General features: G+C 22.6%; 4 protein-coding genes across 4 annotated transcripts; 2 read left to right on the forward strand and 2 right to left on the reverse strand.

The window, feature by feature from the left end:
- Positions 1-263: 263 nt before the first annotated feature.
- PRSY57_1345400 (hypothetical protein) lies at positions 264-18245 on the forward strand (the record flags this gene model as incomplete). The annotated part of the gene is made up of 1 exon (XM_012909378.2): positions 264-18245. The coding sequence occupies one exon, from the start codon at positions 264-266 to the stop codon at positions 18243-18245; it is 17982 nt and encodes a 5993-aa protein (XP_012764832.2).
- Positions 18246-19363: 1118 nt separating this feature from the next.
- Positions 19364-21169, forward strand: PRSY57_1345500 (hypothetical protein; the record flags this gene model as incomplete). Its single annotated transcript, XM_012909379.2, has 1 exon — positions 19364-21169. One exon carries the CDS (start codon positions 19364-19366, stop codon positions 21167-21169), a length of 1806 nt encoding a protein of 601 aa, XP_012764833.2.
- Positions 21170-21497: 328 nt separating this feature from the next.
- On the reverse strand, positions 21498-22163 carry PRSY57_1345600 (hypothetical protein; the record flags this gene model as incomplete). Its single annotated transcript, XM_012909380.2, has 1 exon — positions 21498-22163. One exon carries the CDS (start codon positions 22161-22163, stop codon positions 21498-21500), a length of 666 nt encoding a protein of 221 aa, XP_012764834.1.
- A 1267-nt stretch (positions 22164-23430) lies between these two features.
- On the reverse strand, positions 23431-24777 carry PRSY57_1345700 (6-cysteine protein; the record flags this gene model as incomplete). The annotated part of the gene is made up of 1 exon (XM_012909381.2): positions 23431-24777. One exon carries the CDS (start codon positions 24775-24777, stop codon positions 23431-23433), a length of 1347 nt encoding a protein of 448 aa, XP_012764835.2.
- Between the last annotated feature and the right edge of the window lie 223 nt (positions 24778-25000).

Consider the following 25000-nt stretch of genomic DNA (forward strand, 5'->3'; position numbering starts at 1 on the left):
TTTTTTGTTTGTTTCAATTTTTTTTTTTATTTTCTTTTTTGTAATTTTAATTTTTTCAAGAATTTTATAAAAATACATGTATCATATGTATTTCGTATTTTTATAGAAAAATTGACAAAAAATATGTACTGTATGTATATGTATGCATGTATATATATGTATTTATATATATATATATATATATATAAGGACATAATGGAAAATAAAAAATAAAAAAGAAACATTAATAAAAATAAATATAAAAAAGATTAAAAAAGGTAATAATGTTCGAATCACTAGTTGAAAAACTGTTGAATAAATTTTTGGCTCCATATGTAGAAGGTATAGAACGGAATTTACATTTGGGTGTATGGTCTGGTAATATCGTATTAGAGAATTTAAAATTGAAACCACAAATAACTGAAATACTAGACTTGTCATTTAAGATTATTCATGGGAATATAGGAAGAATAAATATACAGATACCATGGAGCAGTTTAGGAAAAAATCCTGTGTGCGTTTTAATAAAAAATGTTCACATATATATAAAACCACGATGTTATAAAAAAAGTGAAGAAGTTATTATAGAAGAATTAAGAAAAGCAAAAATGCATAGATTACAGTTATTAGAAGAAGAAATTTCTCTTATTAAGTTACAAAAAAATAATGAGAAATCTTCTGAAAAATCTACACTTATATTTAAATTATTAAATAAAATTATTAATAATATTCAAATAGATATTCAAGATATACTAATTCATTTTGAGGATCCAGATAAAAACTTCTCTATTGGTTTTATTTTGAAATCCTCTTCAGTCAAAAATTGTCAAAATAACGACGAGATGTCAACACAAGCAAATTCAAATGCAGAAAATAAAACATTGAATCACATAATTGAATTTAAAGGATTATGTATTTATAGTAATAGTGATATAAAATCAAGGGCAAAGAAAAAAAGTAGGAAGAAAAATAAAAAACGAAGTAAAGATATGGTAGAAATATTGGAAGATGATAAAAATAAAGACAATACAAAGAATTCATCAAATGGTAAGAACATAAATGAAATGAAATATGAGAAAAGTGAACTTTCATTAAGTAATGAAAAGTTTCCTAATATGAATAAGATAGATACCGAGGATATGGAAATATTTGATATTTCGTCAAAAATAAAAGATAGTGTTTATAATAATTTAGATAGTAATGATAATAATATAAATAGTAATGATAATAATATAAATAGTAATGATAATAATATAAATAATAAGGATAATATTTTAAATAATAATGATAATAATATAAATAATAATGATAATAATATAAATAATAATGATAATAATTTAAATAATAATAATAATAATATAAATAATAATAATATTAATAATATAAATAATAATGATAATAATTTAAATAATAATGACCAAAATAAAGACACACATGATTACTCAAAATTAAGTAGTTGTGATAGTAGCATCCAAGATGATTATTTAAAAACCACCTTAAATAGAATAAGCAGTTTTTTAAAAGAAGAAGAAAATATTATTTTACATAATTATAATTTTGAATATTTAATAAAACCCTTCGATTTAGTATTACCAGTAGAACAATCAAGTAATAAAAAAGAATTAAAAGCTAAATTAGAAATAAGTGATAAATGGGAAGGTATTACTCTCACGAAGACCCAAATAACGAAAATTATAGAAATAATGAATGAAGCTAATAAATCTAGGAATCAAACAAATAAATTATTATTAAAGCATGCATGGACAGTTCGATTAGATATCGAATCGTTAAGAAATGAGACCAAAAACGAATTTATAAATCTATATAATAAAGTATTAGGAGAAGAATATAATATAAGCAATACAGAATTATCTACACAAGAAATGAATAGATTACAAATTTTATATGATGTTGTGGGTGTTCGACATTTGGCAAAATGGAGATTACAATGTAGAAGCACATTAGAAAAATTTATTGAAGAAAAAAATTTAAAGAAGAAATTTTTATATGATTCAATATATAAGCAGCAATCTTGGTGGTCTTGGGTAACAGGCAATAAAAAAGAAATTGAGAATAAAGTACAAAACATTTTAAAGAGTGAACAGGATATAATAAATGAAAATGAGTTGTTTATGATACAAGAAGCTATGACTAATGATGATAACTATGATGTTGTTATGCCATCAAAATATGATTTTCAATTTAAACTAGCTAATTTTTCGATAAATGTATATGATGATTGTAAAAAGAGGATAATGGATAATAGAAATGTGAATAATCATAATAATAATAATAATAATAATAATAATAATAATAATAATAATAACAATATATATATTAGGGGGGTAAGTAACAAAAGTGAAGTAACTAATAATAGACAACATATAAAAGAAGATAAATTAAATTTTAATGATATTATAAAAGATGAATTAAGTATAAATAGCAGTTGTGAAACCTTATTGACAAGTTCCATAAATTTAAGTTCCACTGATTCCAAATTAGATAAAAGACGTGTAAGATATGAACGGGTAAATATCTTGTCTATAAATTTTTATCAAATATATTCTTCTTTATCCCTACAATCTGTTGTTGATCATAATGATCATGATAATTTCCAATGGAAGTTTATTATTGAATTACAAAATTTTATAGCAAAACACAAAAATAAGGTATTTATGGAATTTAGGAATAATAAAAATTCCTTTCCATATAATATGAATACATCAGGAAGTCTATATAAAAATTCTATTTTCTATTCATTATTATATAGTCAAACTGTTTGCGCCTATTTAGAAATTAACCATTTAGTAACAGAAAAGGGTAATACATTATCCACTATATTAAGACTAAACCCTTTGGAACTTTATTTATCTCCATTATTAATTAAAAGTATATTGTCATTTACATTTCCTCTATTAGATATAATTAATAAAAGTCATAAGACAGTAATGAAAAAGTACAAAGGTAAAAATGTGAGTTTATCTGTGGAAAAGCAAAAACAAAAGGAAGATATTTCACCCGGTGTTATTAAAAAGAAGGAATCAACTTTGGGCACAAGAAAAAGAAGTAATAAAAATAAGAAGAGACATCATGAAATTGGAAGTATAAAGAAGGATGTAAATAATGAAGGAAATGATACGATAAAGAAAGATGATCATAAAAATATGAATGCTGATAATAATAAAAATAATGATAATAATTATGATAATAATTATGATAATAATGATGAATGTGATGATAACAATGATGAATGTGATGAATATAATGATGAAGATGATGAGGATAAAAATAACGATAATGAGGATAATAATTACGACGATGAGGAAGATGATGATGAAGATGACGAGGATGACGAAGAAGCATTATTACAAATAAAAAAAATGGAACAATCAGAATTATTAGAAGGATTAAAAGAAAGAGGAGAAAATGTCTATAATAGAGCTGTTCAACACCTTCCAGAATTATTTGAATTTTATATACATATATGTGGTCCCATTTTACATTTTGACAATTTAACGAATGGCATAGTGGAATTGCATTTAGGTAATTTGGTAGCAAAAACAGAACACCCATGTACATATAATAAATTTAATTTAATATTTGAATTTAATGAAACGCAAATAACATGCTTAAAAATAGGATCAGGATATATGAAGAAGGATGAAAAATGTAAAAAGGATATAATTTTTAATGAGAACCAAAAAGATTTGCATAAATCAACAAAAGCATTTAAGAAGATGGATAAAAGTAATATATATTTAGAAATAAATGAAGAAGGATTATTTTCAAATAATCCAATGGATAATACCGAAATGGATGATTTAAAAGATAGTTATTTTAATAGTATAAAGGAAAAGTTATTAACAGGTGAAAAATTTTATATATTACAACCAATTCCAGTAAAAATCTATGTAGAATATGACTTGAAAATTTTGAAAACAAATATTATATTGGATGGAATATTTTTTCAAATTAACCCAGATGCTATCAGTATTATATTGGCAGTTCCAACATCTATAACTAGATACTTGACGGGAGTTTATTCTAAAAATAAAAATGAGAATGCATTTAATAAGAACAAGAAGAAAACATCAGTTGAAAAAAAGGAGGTAGATATAATGAAAGGAGATGATATTACAAGAGCAAGTATGTCAAATGTCGATAGTGGTGTATGCAAAAAAAATAGTATTACTGATATTATAAAAAGGAATAAAGATAATGATAATGTGGTAGAAATGAATAATAAAGGTATACCAAAGGAAGAAGAGTCGTTTTTATATGATATTGATTTTTTAATTAAAAATTCTTCTTTTTCAATTAAGAATAAGAAAAATTGTGAAATATTGAAATATGAAGCATGTGGTATATCTTATAAGAATTATTTACAAAAGAAGAGGAAAATTATTAAAATGGAAATTGAACAGTTATGGATTTGTGATCCTAGTAATAAGCAACCTATATTTTTTACTTTAACGAAGGATATAAATTCAAAGGATATATTTTTATTTAGATCCTTATCTACATATTTGGAAGAGAAAAGTCATAACAATAATAGTATTGAACAAAAGGAAATTGATATGGAAAGTGATAATCATATAAATGTTGGTATAGACGACGTATTAGAAGAAGATCATTTTATGATGGGCAACAACAATAATATTAATAATAATAGCAGTCATATTAGGAAGAATAGTTTTAATATAGGGTCAAATGCTTTTGGTAGTTTCGAAAGATTCGAATCAGCTAAAGTGATGGATGATAATGTATACACAAATGGAGAACATAAAGGTTCAATCAAGAATGTAATGATTGATAATTCTATTATGAATAATGAACAATTAATAAACAATAGAGTAGAAGGAGGAAAATATATGAGCACAAATAAATTTTCTGCTAGTGGAATAAATCAGTTTAATAAATATGTTGGTATGAATATAGATAGAAAAAATGAAGAGACCAAATTGAATGGAAAAAAAGAAAATGATGAAAATAAAAATGTTGAGGAAGAAGATGATGATTTTATGGATGCTATTGAAGAAAAACAATTATCTATAAGTCTTCAAATTTTACAAGAACATAATGAAAAGAATGTTGAAGAAACTCATATTAATTTTATTATTAGTGATATTGAATTACATTGGAAATATAAAACAATAAAACAGATTTTTAAAACGATGAAAGAATATAAGAAAACGTTACAATATGGTATAGAAAAAGATATGACATATATAAAAAATAAATTAAAAAATGAAAAGGATTTAAAAAATTATAAAATGTTCATATCTGAAAATACCTTAAGAAGTGTACAAGAAACTTTGAAAAATGTTAAGGATTCATTAAATATTTTAGATATGGAATCTGCAAAGGATAAGGATGATATAATAAATAATGTACAAGAAAAAGAAATGGACAAAGATAATGTTAAAATGCATACAGAAGGTATACATCTTATGAATCCATATTATGCGAGGGACGAAGATTTAAATATGATAACTGATAATAAGATGGTTTTTAATTTAAGAAATGAAAAAAATAATGAAGAAATAAATATTAATAATGCAAACACTATAAATGATAATAATGGCATTAATAATAATGATGATATTAATAATAACGATTATCTTAATAATAATCATAATTATAACATTTTGAATGATAATATTCTTAGTAAGGGACTTAATGATACATTACCCAAATTACACGGTCAACAAAATTCATATCCCAAATATTTTTTCAACTGTTTTATAAAAAGTGCTTCCTTAGCCTTCTGGAAGAAGAAGAAAATTTTTTCTAGAATTCAAGTGAGTAACATATTTTATGAAAATAAAATATATATCAATTTTGATCAGAAGATGTTTTTGAATATAGAAAAGGGGATAATGTCAATGAATAATAAGAACATTATATCTAATAATATTAACGATTATAAATACGACCTGTTTATTTCTAAAGATAGGAAAAGGTTTGGTTCAAGTGATATCGAGAATGAGGATAGAAATATGTTAAATGATTTAAAATATGGAAAAAAAGAAGGGAAGTTAAATGTAATGCATAATGATGATAAAGAAAAAGAGGAATATACAGCAGAGGATACATTTTCGGAAAGACGAAATAGTCGAGATATATTAAATAATATAAATGTAGATAATTTATCTATAGAAATAAAGAAGAAAAAGAAAACACTGCATAAAGAATCCAAAGAAGATTTGTTTATTGGTAAGATAAAAGTATATAATGATAAGAGGAGTTATAATATATGCTTATTATGTGAAATTTCAAGAATGTATTATATTTTTTACCTGAAAGATTTAAGATTATTTTTGGAATATTTAGATGATGGTATATTAAATGTTTTTATTAGTAAATCATATAAAAAGGTAGTTCAGGCTGCTCAGACCAAATACTTTTTATTTAATTTTACATTTATGGATCCTATAGTGATCATACCTGAAGATAAAAATATGATATATAATTATAAGGGCGAGGTGAAAAATGTTTCTAGATATTTTAAGAGTAGCACGAGTAATAATAACACAAAGGAAAATGAGGAAACAAATGATATTATAAAAAGAAGCTCAAAGGAATGTATTCTTTCAAATGAAAAAAAAGATACAAAGACTGAGGTGTGTAACAATTATAATAATGTGAATAATAAGAATATACATAACACTAATTTTGATTGTGATATGAAATCCAATTATGATAGAAATTCAATTGGTGCTAATACATATAATAGTAATAATATACCATACATTGAATCTTATTTACAATTCCATTTAAGGAAATTAAAACTTAAAAATTCCTACACTCTAAAATGTACGGAAGAAATAAGAGTAGCACAGAGAAGACAAATGATATTAAAGAAGAAGAAATATAAAGGAAGAACTGAAAAGGAAAAAATGAATAAAAATAAATATGACAATGAATCTTTTATAAGAAGTGACATTGTATCTAAGGAACAATTAAGACCATTAGAGCGAAAAAGGAATAGTGTAGATAATGATTTGGTGAAGTTAGATTTTACGTTATATATTGATATATTAGATATAGAAAGTAAAGCTTGTGAAAATGGGGGTAGTAGTAATATAGAAGGGGAAATCTTGCATAAGGTAAATTTAGGTTTCTGTTTAATAAATGCTAGGAATGGTATATTTATTTATTTAAATGGAAATGACTTATGTTTAGATTTAACAGTATTTCAATTAGCCTTTTTGTTAGATATAATAAATGAAAACTTTTGTTATAAGGGATATTTCCCAATGTGCTTTATATGTGATAAGGATGTGAGTTTAGACAGTATGATAAATTCGGAATGGTTTAAAAAAGGATACATGAATTTTAACAATTTTAATAATAGGAAAGAAATGAAAGGGAAAACAAATGACAATAAAAAGGAAGATATAATGAACAATATAAACAATATCAACAATATCAATAATATCAACAATAATAATAATAAGGTAAATAATTATGAAATTGGAGATGGTGCTGAAAATAATAATGTGTATGATAGCGATCGCACTATTGATAAGGAAATGGATCACGGTAAAAATAAATTGGATATTCCAATAAGCCAAGAAAAAAAAAGTGATTCATTAACAAATGATAAACTAATAATAAAAGATTCAAAAGAGAATGTAACAAAAAAGACAGGCTTGAAATTATATGTATATATAAATTTTGAAAGTTTAAAAATAAAAACAGCATTTGATACAAATACACCTGTAGCCATAATAACATTCCAATATATAAGTATGTCATTTCGTTTAGTTCTCTTAGATTTCTATTATGTTTACTTTTTTGATTTACATGGTAATTCATTGTATATAGATGATGCTAGGAAAAATTCAATCAATTATTACAAAAGGGTAGCCTATTGTTGTATTGAAAATGAAAGGAAAAAGTTCAAAAGGGATAATAAAAAAGCGCATCAGTTGTATAAAAATGTATATAATAAAGAAGGATATAATGATACTCTTAATGAAAGTAATGTATATGAGTATAATAATGTGGAAAGGAATTCGTGTCAAATTAATAGAGAAAATAACATTTATGATAATAATGGGTCACATTTTTATAATAATAAAGATGTTCAAGATGAATATGAAGAAAAAGTACAAAAACTAAATAATAATAGTAGTAATAATATTTCTGTTACGACACAATCTGATATAAAAGATTATAAAAATTTATTAATATATATGTTTGAAAATAATGTATTTTTAAATGAAAAGAAGAAAAGGAAAAAACAAAAAGGAATAAAAATAAAAATTAATTCTTTCATAGAAGATTTGTTATTAAATATTGAACTTGATGATGCGTATATTTGCTTTTTTTTTCTTATTTTTATAGATATATATAAATTTTTAACGACAGGATTTAATTTGAGCACGTTACATTTATATCCGAAGCCATCACCTTATATTGTATCTTACAAAAATGAAAATAGAAAGAAAAAGATAAAGGGTCATGAATATATAGAAAATAGTGAAAGTAAAAGTATCCATAGAAAAAAAAAAGTTGTGTGTTCGATGACGGAGGAAGAAAAACATATAAAGGAACAGATTAGTATTAAATGTACTAGGTCTCAATATAAAAATACCTCAAATGAAAATAAAATTAAAAATAAAAATAATAATAATAATAATAATAATAATAATAATAGTAATAATAAGAGTAGTATCAACTGTAAGGAAAATACCAGTATAAATATCGAAGAAAATGTATTCAAAAGAGAAAGAATTCATTATGATGAAGAAATTATTGAACAAAATGTTCAACTCATCAATGAAGAAGACAATGAAAAACATTGGGTACAAAAAAAGAAGAAAATTATTCGACGTAGTAGTGTTTTAGAACAATCAAAATATATAAAAGGGAAATTAAAAGAACAGAAAAATAAAATAATAACAAATATAAACGAAGTATTAAAATTAGATAATAAACCATTCCATGTAAGTTTTAAAGTGAATAATGGGAATTTCATTATTTTTACAGATGTCGAAAAAGTATCTCATCCAATAATAATGTGGTCAAATAATTTTGTTTTTTCGTTTTCTTTATTTAATAAATGTATTGTATTTAGAAAAATATATGCTATAGATAGTAAAGTGAAGAGGATTAATTATGTATCGTCATCTCATGTGCATTATAAGTATGATACTATTAAGAAGAGGAACAATAAAAATAACAACAATAAAAATGACAATAAAAATAACAACAATAAAAATGACAATAAAAATAACAACAATAAAAATAACAACAATAAAAATAACAACAATAAAAATAACAACAATAAAAATAACAGTAACGATAATAATAACATCAATATTGACAATAACAATAAAAATAACAATAACAAAATATTTGATCCTAAGAATATATCGAACCCACTTCATAATTATCATAAAAAGAAAATATTACTATGTGATAATTTGAATGTAATGGGTGAAGCTGTTTACGAATCAGTTGATACAAGAACTGAGGATTATAAATTAAAAAGTAGTATAATAAGAAAAGATAACAATTCACCATTTATAACCGTTTTTGAATTAGATATAAATATTGGTAATTTTGATATACGTTTATCAAATGACGATGTTGAAATATTATTGAAAGCATCATCCACATTATTTGGTGATGTCCCTAGTTCATTTACAAATATAGTAGTTGGCCCAGTTATACCACCGTTAACTTTTATACATAAAAAAATAAAGAATAAATTTATGCAAAACAATATTTATTATATAAGTACAAATATCAAGGAGGAAACCGAATTGTTTTGTGGGTCCGATTTACAAATAACAAGTATAAACATATTAAAGAAGAGAAGGAAAAAAATTATAAGAAAGAAGGAAAAGAAAGATGAAAGAAATAGAAAGGAAAAGGAGAGAAATGAAAATAATAAAATAAAGAATATAAGAAATGATGAAATTAATATGAATGAAAAGAAAAGTATAGTAGATTGTCATTTTGATGAAAAGAAAAGTATAGTAGATTGTCATATTGATGAAAAGAAATTAGATCAGAATGAATATAACGAGTTTAGTAATAAGGATGAAATATATACTGATTCTAGTAACATGATGGAATATGTATATTATAAAAAAATATCTGATGTTTCTTCAAGTACTAATACTTTAAGTTATTCGAATACATCTTTAAGTGAATTACATGGAGAAAAAAAAATATTATATAAGAGAGGTATGAAATATGATGATATATCAGATATAAATAATAACAGTAGTAGTAATAACAACAACAACAATAATACTAATAATAATAATAATAATAATAATCAAACAAATAGTTATCGAGATATAAAAATTAATATAAAGTTACATAATGTAATGTGTACCTTTATAGATGATATAAGAAATTCCATTGTTCCAATTTTAAGAATGATATTTAGTATGAACATAAGTATTAATTTATATACTGATGAATGTTCATATAATATTAGTGACTTAAATTCTAAGTTAGAATATTTTAATAATTGTATAGGTGAATGGGAACCATTTCTTGAGAAATGCAATATTTCTTTAGATATACATAATATTTTTCCAAATGACGAATATGATGAAGATAAGGAAGCAAACAAATCTCCTATAAGTATCATTAAAATTAATAGTATCAAAGCTTTGTGGTTTAATATTACACCTCAGTTAATTAATTTGTTATTTCTATTTGTGCCAGTCTTTTCTGAGAAGGTATCTAATGGGTTACGAAAAAATGACAAAAAGGAAATAGACCATTATAATGATAAGGATAATAAATATGTAAGTGAATGTATAAAAAATGATATATTAATGGAAGATATGAATAATAAATTAAATGTTAGGAATACATCTATTAATAAGGATATAGAAACATCTGAACAGATGAATAGTCTAAATGACTTTTCCAGATGTGATAGTGGATCCGTCGAATTGGAATACAAAAATATGAGTGTTAAGAGTAAGAGCATATTCGAAGATTGTTCTTCGGTTTTTAATTCATTTCCGTGTGATACAGATGGTAAGGAAGCAAATGATTTTCATTTGGATGACTTTTTAAAAAAGGAAGAAAATCGTAGTACATACTATAATAGGAAAGATAACTCAGTAATATATTACGTTAATTTGACAAGCGAATATTTTTATGCCTTTTTAATGCCTGAAAGTAAGATTGAAGAAATTATGAAGAGAAAAAAATCTGTCACTATGAGAAATGTTTACAAAAGTGTGAAGGAGGCGGATGGGACAAATATGACTATAAAATCTTATAAATGGGATGAGAAAAAAAAAAAGGTAGAAAAGGGATTCATTCAAAAGGAGAATGTTACGAAGGCAAATGGAATGAAAGGAAATGATATAAAACAAAATGGCATAAAACAAAATGACATAAAACAAAATGAAATAAAAGAAAATATAATGATGGAACATACTTTAATTTGTTCAGATGATAATAGTACCCATAATGAAGGGAATGAAGATTATATATCTGAGGAAGATCTTTTCAAAATGATACCTGATGTATATGCAAAAATTATAACAACAAATGAATTAATATCATTAGACAGATTGTTAATCAACGAAATAGAAAATAACTCCTTAATAGAAAAAAAATGTTTATATTTATATTTGATACCCATTCCACCAACAAATGTTGTGAATATAGTTCATGATATGTTTTCAAATATTAGTAAAAGAGATATTGTTTTAGATCTCATGATTACAAAAAATCCAAAGAAAACTATTGAAAATTTATTAATTTACAATCAACATAAGGAACATATACGTATTAGGAGAAATAGTATAAATAGCATTTGGACGGAAAATATGATGTATGATGACAATAATAAAAAGAAACATATAGAATTGTATTTGAAAAAAATGCGAATGAAAGCGGAAGAGGATGGTGGTAACAAGGTAGGAACGGATAATATACATTTATTGGAAGATCAAAATATGTATTTATTAAACAAAGAAATGTGGAATGACTATAAAAATGTTAAGGGTATTATAAAAGGGGAAGGAAAATATACCAATAGTACTATTAGTAAAACGGACCATACTTCTAGGAGTAACAATATGGACAATAATGTAAAAGGTAATGATAATATTAATAGTAATCACAGTGATAGAGAATATGAAAAAAGACAAGACATGAATCAAAATAATGTAAATGAAAATATCTTAAATGTTATGGTAGAAGGAAACAATGAGGTACTAGATAATGAGCAACGGGTTGATAAATCATTGAATTTATATAGAAAAGGTTGTGAAAATGATGATACTAATGAGGATGTCAATGATGAAGAAGAAGAGTCTTGTGATAGTTCTTCTGATAGCGGTGAGGATTATGAATCAACTGATGATACCCATTCAATTGATGAAAGGGATAATTTGAATTATGAATATTATTTTAAATATAATAAGAAAAAGAAAAATGATTCAAGTTCTATTTTTTCATCGAATAAATTTGTTGGGCCCTTTTTAAGAAACACGGAATGTGTAATAATAAATTTGATTAAGAATAGTTGTACATCATTAACTACATCTTTGAAAAATAGCAACGTTATACATTTATTGAAGCCTGGTGATTTTGTGTTTGATGAAAAATATAAGTATAATTTTTCTAGCAAAAAGACTAATGAAATTATGGAAAATTATAGTATTACTGATGGGATTATGGCAGATGATGACATAACTAATGGATCCATAAACAATAATAATAATAATAATAATAATAATATGTGTAACAAAGATATATATGATAATACACCTACAAAACAGATTGTCGATAAATATGTTTCTAAAAATAGTATTAGTAATAATAAGAATAATAAATCGAGTATATTAAATAAAGAAAATATTGACAAGATAAATGAATGGGAAAGAAGAAATGAAGAAATGATTAAACAAACATATATAGCATGTAAATATAGATTGAAAAATAATTATTTGCCACAAACATCCTTGGTTGAAAATGTATGTGAAATTATATCTCCTATGCCAAATTATAAAATATTATTTATGTCTTCAACAGTTAGAATTATAAATAAATGTGGTATTCCCTTAGAATTTTGTTTTTTTGATGGTAGTCGAAATCCTATATTATTAACGTCATTAGAGAATAGGACTATACCTATAAATACTTTATATCCTAATCATAGTGATTCATTTAAAAATTATAAGGTATCTAATAGTTTGAATATTAATCCGAATATAAAATTAAGACAGAAAAATAATAATTTAAGTTTCACTGTAATATTAAATCATGAGTATTTATTATCAGCACCCGAGTGTGTTTTTTGTGGACCTTCTCATGTGTACATGTCTTTTAAACCTATCAATGTGATAACGGAAGAGAATGAATATTATGACATAATAGCTGGTGGTCCCACCACAAATATTGTGAACAATAATAATAATAATAATAATAGTAGTAGTAGTAGTCATAATTATTATGGTAATAAATCAAATATTAATGATTTATTAAAAAAGGATAAGGGAAGAAACAGTGATTTAATAGATCCTATGTCTATTAATATAGAAAATGGATGGTCTGATATTTTTAGTTCTGATATATCTCAAGGGACGTATGTAAAAAAGTGTAAATACAAAGATATGAATTCCTTCATGTCTAATATAAATAAAAGTAATGGTAGTGGAAATAATTTTTTTTATTTCTTGGTAAAGATTGAAAATAAGATAAGTGCTTTACCTGCTGAGAAAAATTTGAAAATTATTACTATATATCCTCATGTAAGTGTTGTAAATGCTATACCAGCATTTGTAGACATAATAATAACATCTGACGTAGTAGAAGAAAAGCAGAATGATTATATGTATGAAGAAAGGAATAAAATAGATTCACTAAAAAATAAGAGAGCAAAGTTATTAAAACAGTGTGAGGATATAAATTCATATTTGAATAAGATGAATTCATCAAAATATGGAGGAAGTAAAATTTATAGTGATAGTTCATCTAGAGTAAAAGGTAGCAAAGACAATAGTAATAGTAGCAATAGCAATAATAGTGAACATGTATACATGCAAGAGTTGAACAAATTAGAAAGAGAAATATATCATATAGATGAAGAAATAAAATATAAGAAAAAAGAATTATCTTCTCCATTAGTAAAAGGATATGTTAATAGAAGATTAAATCCATTTTCTATATTTTATATATATGAAATTAAGAAATATACTTGTTTGAATTTAAAGATGAAAATAGGGAATTCACAATGTGAATGGTCTGAAAAGTTATTTTTAGTAGAAGATGATGAAGAATCTGTAACTAGATTTTCATTACATTTTAAAAAATATGCATCAGTCGAAGTTGAAATTATTAAAAACTTTAGTGGATATTTTAATTCTTTGAGTAGTATCTTAGGAAATAAACAATTATATATTTTTTCCTTACCAAGATGTTTTATAGATAGAACAGGTTTAGGAATTAAGGCAATAAATTCGAATAAATATTATCCTGTGATTAATGGGATAACCTTATTAGGGGATCATTCCCAGATTGATTTGTTATTACCTCACAGAACTTATACTCAACCGAACAATAATGTGAACAGTGGTAATAATAATGTTGAAGATGATAGGTATAATTATTATTCTAAGGGTGATATGAAGAGATCGAATAGGATGTATGATAAACGAGGAGATCATAGAAAAGATTATAACGATACAAACGAAAGTTATGGTAATGAAGATGATGTTAATAAAAAGGATAGTCGTTATGTTAGTAAAAATGCAATTATAATAGATTACAATGATATATTTAATGATTTTAATTACCCTTCACCTGTAAATAATTCTGTAATATTATTCAAAGCTACATTACCTCCGATTGGTAGTTATACAGAGACCAATGTGATTTGTAAAAATTTTTTTTATACCTTTTGTTTAAATACAGAAAAAATAAAAACAACCAATATTCCATATATTATAAGTAGAATAATTACAGTGGTTCCACAATTTATTATTAGTAATAAATTGAATTTTCCCTTATTAATTAAACAATATCAGAATGACCAGATCCAAGGAGTTCGTGCAAATGATACATCTCCTTTATATTTTACCAAAAAAAGTAGCATTTTACTATTTCAATTTAAATGTTTAGATCCATGTAGAACTAATAATGAGGAGAAGAACCATATGTTATTAGATCCAAAAAATGTAATAAAGAGTAATGGAAATAAATATTATAAGTTGAATAAAAATATATATTGGTCGTCTGTTGTATATCCTAGTGAAAATTTTGTTGGAACAAATTATATGGTAATTAATACAGGAAATCACGAAAAATCTGATGTATACGCGATAACGTGTATACCTGATAGAGGTACGAAAAATATTATAATAGAAAAATTAGAAAATAAGAAGAAAGGTTTTATAGCATATAATAATTCAAGTATTGCAAAATATTTAAAGATTAGAACATTCCACGATGATACAAGACATATGAAAATTCACGATGAAGAGAATTATATAGAAAAGAATATGTTTTTAAGTAATTTTTTAAAACCAACGGATATGGAACATTATTTTAATATAGAGCCAAATAAATATAGTTATTTGGGATGGGTAAATCCATTTATATATGTTACTAGAAATGTACAGATAGAAATAGTTTTGGAAGATTTAAAAATAATACCTAAATCTCCATTTGTTTTAAAATTTGCTATATATAATTATTCACAAAAAACATATTATATAAATTATTTTAATATTACATTTGTTATATGTATAGAATATATAGAAGATTTGATAACTATAAAATTGAGCCATAAATTAAATATAAGCTCAAATCTATTAGATCGTTCCCCTTATTATTATATGATGAATAATAAAAGTAATATAACAGATGGAATAGCATATTCTAATAGTTCACATAATAATATTATGTTGAGCAAACATATGAATAGTTGTGACAAATCTGTTACATCTAATAATGACATTAAATTAGGATTAAATAAAAAGAAGAAATATATGGAAATGGAAAATCAGGTAAATATAGAAAAATATAATATAATAAATTGTAAAGATATTTCAAATGAACGGAATATTATAGATAAGAATTCAGAGAATAGTTTAAGCTTATCAAAAAATAGCGTTTATGCCCAAAAACAAATGATTATAGATCATGATGAATATCATTATGTAAAATATATAGATGAGAAGGATGGGGGTACTGGTAGTTATAAAAATAATAGTATTAGTAGTAGTACTAATAATTATTATAAGAATGAATCTGTGAAGGTCATAAGTAATACATATAAAAATGTGCATATAATAATAAATGTAACCCAGATTGGTGTAAGTATTATATCTAATATATTAAAAGAGGAAGTATTCTTTATTGAGCTATCAAAATTGTGTGCTTTGTTTTATATGAAAAATGAAGAAGAGGTAATAGATATAAAAATAACAGATGTACAGATAGACTGTCAGTTGGAGTCTTGTGAAAAGTGTGTGTTGTTAGCGAATAGGGGAATAAGTTCTTCAAATAATAATAACAGTAGTAGTAGTAATAGTAATAATGTGAATAATATGATAAGTGGAGGGGATATGAGTGGTAGTAATAGTGTATATCAGAATTATCGTAATGAAAATAAAAGTTTTACAATTAATGAGAGTGACCTCCTTCGTTTTAAGAAAACATTTGATCGTAATTCAGACGACAAAAATAATCATATGAATCCTCTATATGATAATAATAAGAATAAAGGTGCTATTACTACTAGTAGTGGTAGTAATAATAATAACAATTATAACAATAATAGTAGTAGTGTGTTGAATAAAAATATGAATGCAAATGAAGAAAAGATCTTTTTAAATATATATGTAGAAAGGTCTTTTATATCACATAATGATGTTATATTTAAAAAAATACAAGTTTCGTTAGATGATGTAGAAATAGAAATGGATGCTGAAACTTTGAATGGTATAAATTTATTAACAGCAGAATATATTGAAAGTATAAGTATTGTTCAAAAAAAAAATTTGTTATATGAAGAAATACAGAAATGGACGATTTTACCTGTATATGTAAATTACAAATCACCAGAAATACCATTAGCTATAAATATTCAATACATGCAAATAGATAAATTTACTTTAATAGTGTGGTGTTCATTTTTATTAGATAAAATGCACATGATGAGTGATTTGTTACGAATCGGATTACGAATATTAATGGTATCGGGAAAATTAGAATTATTAGGTGCACCTGTAACCTTAAATCAAGAAATTTTTAATAATATTCGTGTAAGTATTAAATCCTTTTATGCATTACTAAAAGATAAGTATAGTCATTCTATTTTGGCATGTTTAGGTTTTATAGTAGGATATAGTAGTTTAATAAATATACCTAAGATACCATTAGAAATTGGTCGAAATACTATAGGTTTAGCTGTATATGCAGTAGATAATGTGAGTGTTGGAATTGGAAGCTTTTTATCAAATTTGACATTTGATTCCGAATATATTAATAGAAGACAAAAGGAGAGAACCTTTAAGACGAACACAAATATGAAAGAAGGTTTAATTAGTGCTGTTAAAAATATTGGTGAAGGGGTATTAAGTTTATCTAATATTGTAACAAAGCCAATTGAAGGGGCACAAAAAGAAGGATTTGGTGGATTCTTCAAAGGAATAGGAAAAGGTGTTGCAGGTTCTTTAGTAAAACCATTAGATAAAGTAGGACAAGCTGTATCTGATGTAACTCGTGGAATAAAAGCAGAAGTATCGAAACCTATAGGTGGTCATAAATATAAGACTAAAAGACATAGAAAACCAAGAATGTTATGGGGAGAATATGGAAAATTAAAAGAATATAATATAAACGAAGCAGAATTAAGAGAATGCTTAGGTTTGAAATTTTCAAAAAATATTATGAAATGTTTAACAGTACATAAACAAGAAAATCATCCTCCATCACATTATGCATTATTATTATATCCAAAGGTAATTATATATGCAAATCTATATGCTAATACTAATGCTCAAAAGAATGATTTCTTATTATCGGAAAAAAAAACAGATATAGTTATATGGTCTATAAAAATAGAGGATATAACAGAAATACGAGCATCTAGTCATGGACTCATAGTAAGAACGAATACAAGTACAAATACGGTTTATAAAATACCATGTAATAATGCTATATTGATAAATAAAATATATAGGGAATTACATAACTCAAAAAATTCAATAAACTCCACTGTTATTTTGGGCGCCAATAATTCTTCCCTGTACAAATATTTATAATAAGAAAAAATAAAATGGCATATATATATATATATATATAATATATGTTCATTTATATGTTTATTTGTTTATATATTTATTTACTTATTTATTCATTTATTTATTTATTCATTCATTTATTTATTAATTTATTCATTTATTTATTCATTTATTTATTAATTTATTCATTTATTTATTCATTTATTTATTCATTTATTTATTTATTAATTTATTCATTTATTTATTCACTTATTTATTCATTTATTTATTCATTTATTTATAGTTTAATGTTTCATTATAGCACATTTCCTTATTTTTTATTTTTATATATTTAAACTTGTTTTGATTAAATATTTAAAACTTCTTCAATTCTAATATATCCATTATTTATCTAATTATATATACAGAGTGTATTTTTTTTTTTTTTTCCAGTTTGCCTTCATAAAAACAGGCCTATTTAAATAAAATAAAAAATATAAACTATATATTTATTATATATACTTTTCTATATGATAAAATTTGTTTTTATACATATATATATTATTATAATATTTAAAAAAATAAAATAAAATGAAATAAATACAAGGGACTAAAATAAAATATATGAAATAATAACATTATGTATAAAAGAAATAATTTTTTTTTTTTTCACAATCGGAAGAAAATATAATTAAGGGATAAAACAATAATATTTAAAATAAGATAAAATAAAATAAAATAAAATTAAATTAAATAAATAAGTAATATATATTTATCAAATCATTTATTTGTACAATTAAAATATATATGATTTTATATACCTTTTGAATTATATGAAAGGATGTTTAAATAGGAAGATATATTTTTATATCATTTAAATGTTCATTTATAATATAATTCAAAATATAATATAAAAAATTATTACAATATTTACATATTAATTATATATATATATATATATATATATATATATATTTAATATATATAATTTTTTTTTATTATTTTTGAATCGTTTCCCTTTTTAAAAGCATTCCTTTTTTTTTATGTTTCTCTTTTTTAATTCATTTAAGGTAAAAAAAAAAGAAGAAAAAAAAAAAAAAAATAACAATATAACTTCATATGATCATCTTTAAATATATGTCAATAAATGAGACCATATTATGATGGAAGAAAATATTTATAAAGAGAAAAAAGAACAAGGATACATGAAAGGAAGCAATGAACTTTTAAAAAAACAGGCACATCATAATGAATCAAGATTTAAAAAATTTTGTGGTGATACCAATATTAATGTTGACGTTCCAAATATTAATGAAAGTTTAAAATTTCTAAAACATGATGTAGACAATAGCATATTAAATTTTCAATATAATACAATGATACTTAATGAAAAAATAGAAAGACTAAATGATATAGAACGTCAGGTATGTATTCCGATGCATTTACCAATTTCTTATTCAATTAATATTGAAGAAAATGAAGATATAAATAATTGGATTAATAAAGAAAATATGTATCAAAATCAAAAAAAAAAACAAGTGGAGAAAATAACGAGTGAAGAAAATATGAAAGAAATAAATAAGATAAATGATGATGTATATGAAATAAATAATATTAATTATATAAGTGACATAAACGATTATGCTAATGTAAATAATTACAGTAAAGAAGAACATGATTCTTTATTAAAAATAATTAATAATAAAAATTTAAGTGAAAATTTAAAAGATATTTCTTCAAACATACCTTATGTTACATGTTTTGAAAAAGATGATATAGATTTACTAAATATAACTATCCCTGAATATATAAAAAATATGAAAAATAAAAAAAATAAATTAAATACTAATACAAAAGATAACATATTCATTGAACAAAGTAGTGATGATTTATTACTTGAAAAAATAGATTCCGCTAAGAGCAAAAAAAAATACTTGAATTATAATCATTTCTTTAGGCATCCGTTATTAAAAAATGAAAAGATAAAAAATATTTATCCTATTGTTCCATATATATCCGTATGGGAAAATAAATATATACAAGGTATTATGGACATAGAAAGTGACACAGAACAAATAACTACATCAGGTAATCAAACTAATAAATCGAATGATAACAAATTCTATGGTTTATTACATTTAATACAAAAAAGTAGAGATAAACACATTTATAGTTTGTACAAAAAAAAAATTAAGGATGAAAAGGAAGGCAAGAATTCCTATGGTATTAATAAAAATCCTATAATTATAAATCTATATGAAAATGATGATAATATAAACAATGATGATAATATGAAAAATGATGATAATATAGAAAATGATGACAATATAAAAAATGATTACAATATAAAAAATGATGACAATAAAAATAATAATGACAATAAAAATAATAATGACCATAAAAATAATAATGAGGAAGATACTGAATTTGAGAATAATACAAATAAAATTAGAAAAAAAAAAAAAATTAGCTTAAGTAAGTTCTTAATTAAAAAACATATTATTAAATTAAGGAAAATGGAAAAATTAAAAGAATATTTAAATAATGAAAATATAAAAGAAATGAGCCTTGATCAAATGAACATTTTAAATAATCATGAAAAAGATAATGAAGATATAAATAATGTATCATCATTTAATAAAAATGACACAAATATAAATAATAAAAATATCTCAGAAGATCATAATGAAAAAAGAGATGATGTGTATATTGATAAAGAGACACATACAAATGATATGTCGAACAAAAATACGAAGAAGAAAGAGGAAAGTAAGCAATATTTTAAATACATAAGAGATTATAAATCTCCACCATTTACCATCAATGAAAATGATCATTTATCATATGCCATAGCGTTATCCAAAAAAAAAAATCTAGCTTTTCTATTCCCAACCATGTCAAAAAAAATAATATTCTCAAAAATGGGACAACAAAAAAGGAAAAACTATATATTACTAAAGGAATAAAATATATCAATATATATATATATATATATATGTATTTTATTTTATTTTATTTTTTTTTTTTGTGTTTGCGTTTGATGATTCAATTTTTAAGTTTTATATATTTTATATAAACCATACAAAAAATAGTGTATTCATTTATATTGTTGTCTTTGATTAATTGTTTTATATTTTACTTTCCTTATACATATCTATAATAGATATAAATTTAAAAAAGTTATTTATTATTGTTACAAAAAAATAAATAAATTAATTAATAAATAAATAATGTATATATATATATATATATATATATATATAATTTCAATGTAATAATATTTATTTTTGAATATTAGAAGAAATATTCGTGCATATATTTCCAATCAAAAACATATCGTTGTCTTAATAAAGCTAGACCTCTTCCTAATACTAAATCAATTTGATATTTGTATAAAGGATACGTTAACAACAATTCTTCATATTTTTTTTTTAAAAGTTCTATATGTTCATTCATGTTTTGAATTTCAAAGGAACACATTATATGAGCACCTGCTAAACCTTTTGAACGACTAGATTGTTCTAGTAATTCATTAATATGATCTCTTATATCTTCTAATATAAATAATATATCTAGCAATTGATTTAATTCTTTTTTTTTCTTTATTATTTGTTCATCGTATTCATATGCTTTTACTTTTTCATCTATTGTATTTAATATTCCTTCCCATATAGGTACATTTAAAACAAAATTAAAAGAATCGTTCCAATTACATGTTAAAATATTATCATACAATTCATCCATTTCATTCATTATATCTTTCTTATCATTTTTCTTATTGTACAAAGCATTAAAATATTTTTTTTTATCATTTAAAAAAAAAAACATTTCTTTTCTTTTATTTTTTGGTATGGAGTTAAATAATCCCTTTGTACATATATTTCCATATTTTCTATTGAATACTTTAAACGATGTGTTACAACTAAAACGACACAAGGAAAACGAACATGATAACTTCATACTTTTCAAAGACAAAAAAAAATATATGTATATATATCAGATGGATATATAAATAAAAACATGTTATAAAATATAAATACATACGAGGATTGTCACACAATATATTATATATATATATATATATATTATAACTCATAAATTTGGTAGAATTTGGTTATATGTCATATTTATAATATATTTATTTATTGGTTTATTTATTTACATCCCTTAAAATATATTCATTTATTATATATATACAAAATTTTCATAATTTTGTATTTTATTCAGGTATTATTATAATATATATATATATATATATATATATATATATATATATATATTTAATTAATAAAAAAAAATAAAAATAATTTATATGAACATATGAATACATAAAATATGTAGTCAATATAAATAAAAAATTATACATATAATCATAAGTATATATATATATATGTGTGCTTTTTATTATTCATATTACATTTTAATTAATTATGTGTCCCATTAAAAATAAATATAAATTTATAACATTATTTTTTCTTCCTTTTTTTATACAGAAAAATTATAAAAGAAGAATGTGATAAATATTTTGTAATCTCAATGATAAGATATATAGTATATTTGAAAACTAATGTATGAATGTAAAATATATGATACGCAGAGTACTATAATTTATAAATACACATATATTATTTTTGCATACACTTAAAGATTATACAATAGTTTAAACTTTTTTCTTATTATAAAATATAATCTTTATATAATATATGCAGAAATATATATATATATATATTATATCAATATTTTTTAAATATTTTATTTCAATTATAAGTTATTATATTTCTTAATTGTGTGGTAAAAAAAAAAATATAACATAAATGTATATACTATTTTATATGGGACTACGTAAATAAATATGTTTAAAGAAAAATATAAATAAGATTTAAATTATTGTATTATTATATATAAATAACTATGAATAAATAGAATAAAAAAAAAAAAAAAAAAAAATTAAATGAATATATTTTTTTAATTATTATTCCATTTTTTTCTGTCCAGTGACAATATAAGTATATTAATATAGGAAAGTATATGAAAAATTATAACATATTAGCATATTATATAATTAGAAAAAAAAGAGGAAGAAAAAAAAAAATTTTAATATATATATATATATATCATAAAAGTATAATTAATATACATTATAAATAATGTTGAATCTTATAATTTGTGTATTAATTTCTTTTAATTTTAATTTTAATTTTAATTTATTTTTAATACATATCATCAGCTAAATATATAATAATATTGCTACAATTAGGAATATAAATGTTTTAGCCAAAAATCCATAATATGCTGAATCTATAGTAACTGTCATATAAGCACTTTTTTTATCCTTCTTACATATACAAGTAAAAGATGTCGTTTTTGGTATACTTCCAACTATACCAAATAATTTAATTTTATCATCTCCTTCAACATCTTCATAATATTCAATATCTCCTATATTTATTTGTGAATCTAAATAAACAATGTTGGATGGTTCAAGTTCTTCTGATTCAGGTTGATATACTTGAAAAAAGCAATCTGGTACAATATCACCAGGACAATTTAAACCTACCAAATGATTATATTTTGGTTCAGACAAATGTACATTACATGAAATATGTGCATTATCATCAACTAAAGAAATATCTAAACTATCTGTAAATGTATGTTTAGAACTAGCGTTTGAAGAGAAGTTACATCCGTGTATAACTTTTTTTTCATATTTTGGTTTTAAAACTATTTTATAATTATTAGTTTTAAATTTGCATGTACATTCTGTATTAACATCTTTTGATGTAACATAAAATGGAGCTTTAAAGATAGTTAACTTTTTATGATAAATTATTTTATTACTTTTATATAAGGCTTTATCATTTGTTTCTTGAAAACATTTTTTATTAATTAGTTCACAAGCTAAAACAAATAATTCTCCATCATTTAATTCTACTTCTAATACATTACTTACAAAATTAGATTCATTATATGTTTTTGGCAAATATGTAAAAAGATCATTTGTTAAATTAGTAAATAAAATATTATGTGGATATTTTAATACACGTACATGTACCATAGCACTTCTCCCTTCTATACTTGATATCACTTTTTCAGTATTATCACAAAAACAAAAAAATTCAATGTCTTTTGTACTAAATGGAGATATAGTTATTGTCCTTTCATTATAATTAGGGTTTGTATCATTTTCTTCTATTTCATATTCAATTAACCCTAATTCCGATATATCAGTTTCAACTCTATTCTCATAATCAGTATATACTTTTTGAAAACATTTTTCTGGTAATATTTTAAATTCAGGTGACGAACTTTTTTTAGGTATTATTAATCTTATCTTATCATATATAAAATACGAATGGATGTTGCAAAAAATAGACCTACGTTCACGCATATCTGGCTTTAAATTATGAACACCTTCATTTGAAAAATTACACTTATATCCTATAAATCCAGATATTTCACTATTCAAAGCGCTAGGATTATAAAAATCATTGTTTCCATTTATTATTCTTAATACCAATACTATATATAAGATAAAAGCAACTTGAGCCTTTTTCGCAGAAATGTATAACATCATGTATAAAAGAAAAAATTGTAAAAATTTAGAAAAATTTTAAGTGAATATGTAAAGTAAATAAATTATGTATAATTATATATATATATATATATATATATGTATGTATATATTTTTTTGTCTTCTTTGTTTTTATTTTATATATTACATAAATAAATATACTTATGCCTGTATTTATTTTTACTTTTCAAGAATAAAAAAGAAAAAAAAAATTACTTATAAATAC

This window comes from Plasmodium reichenowi, chromosome 13, assembly GCF_001601855.1.
Source record: "Plasmodium reichenowi strain SY57 chromosome 13, whole genome shotgun sequence".
Taxonomy (NCBI): Eukaryota; Apicomplexa; class Aconoidasida; order Haemosporida; family Plasmodiidae; genus Plasmodium; species Plasmodium reichenowi.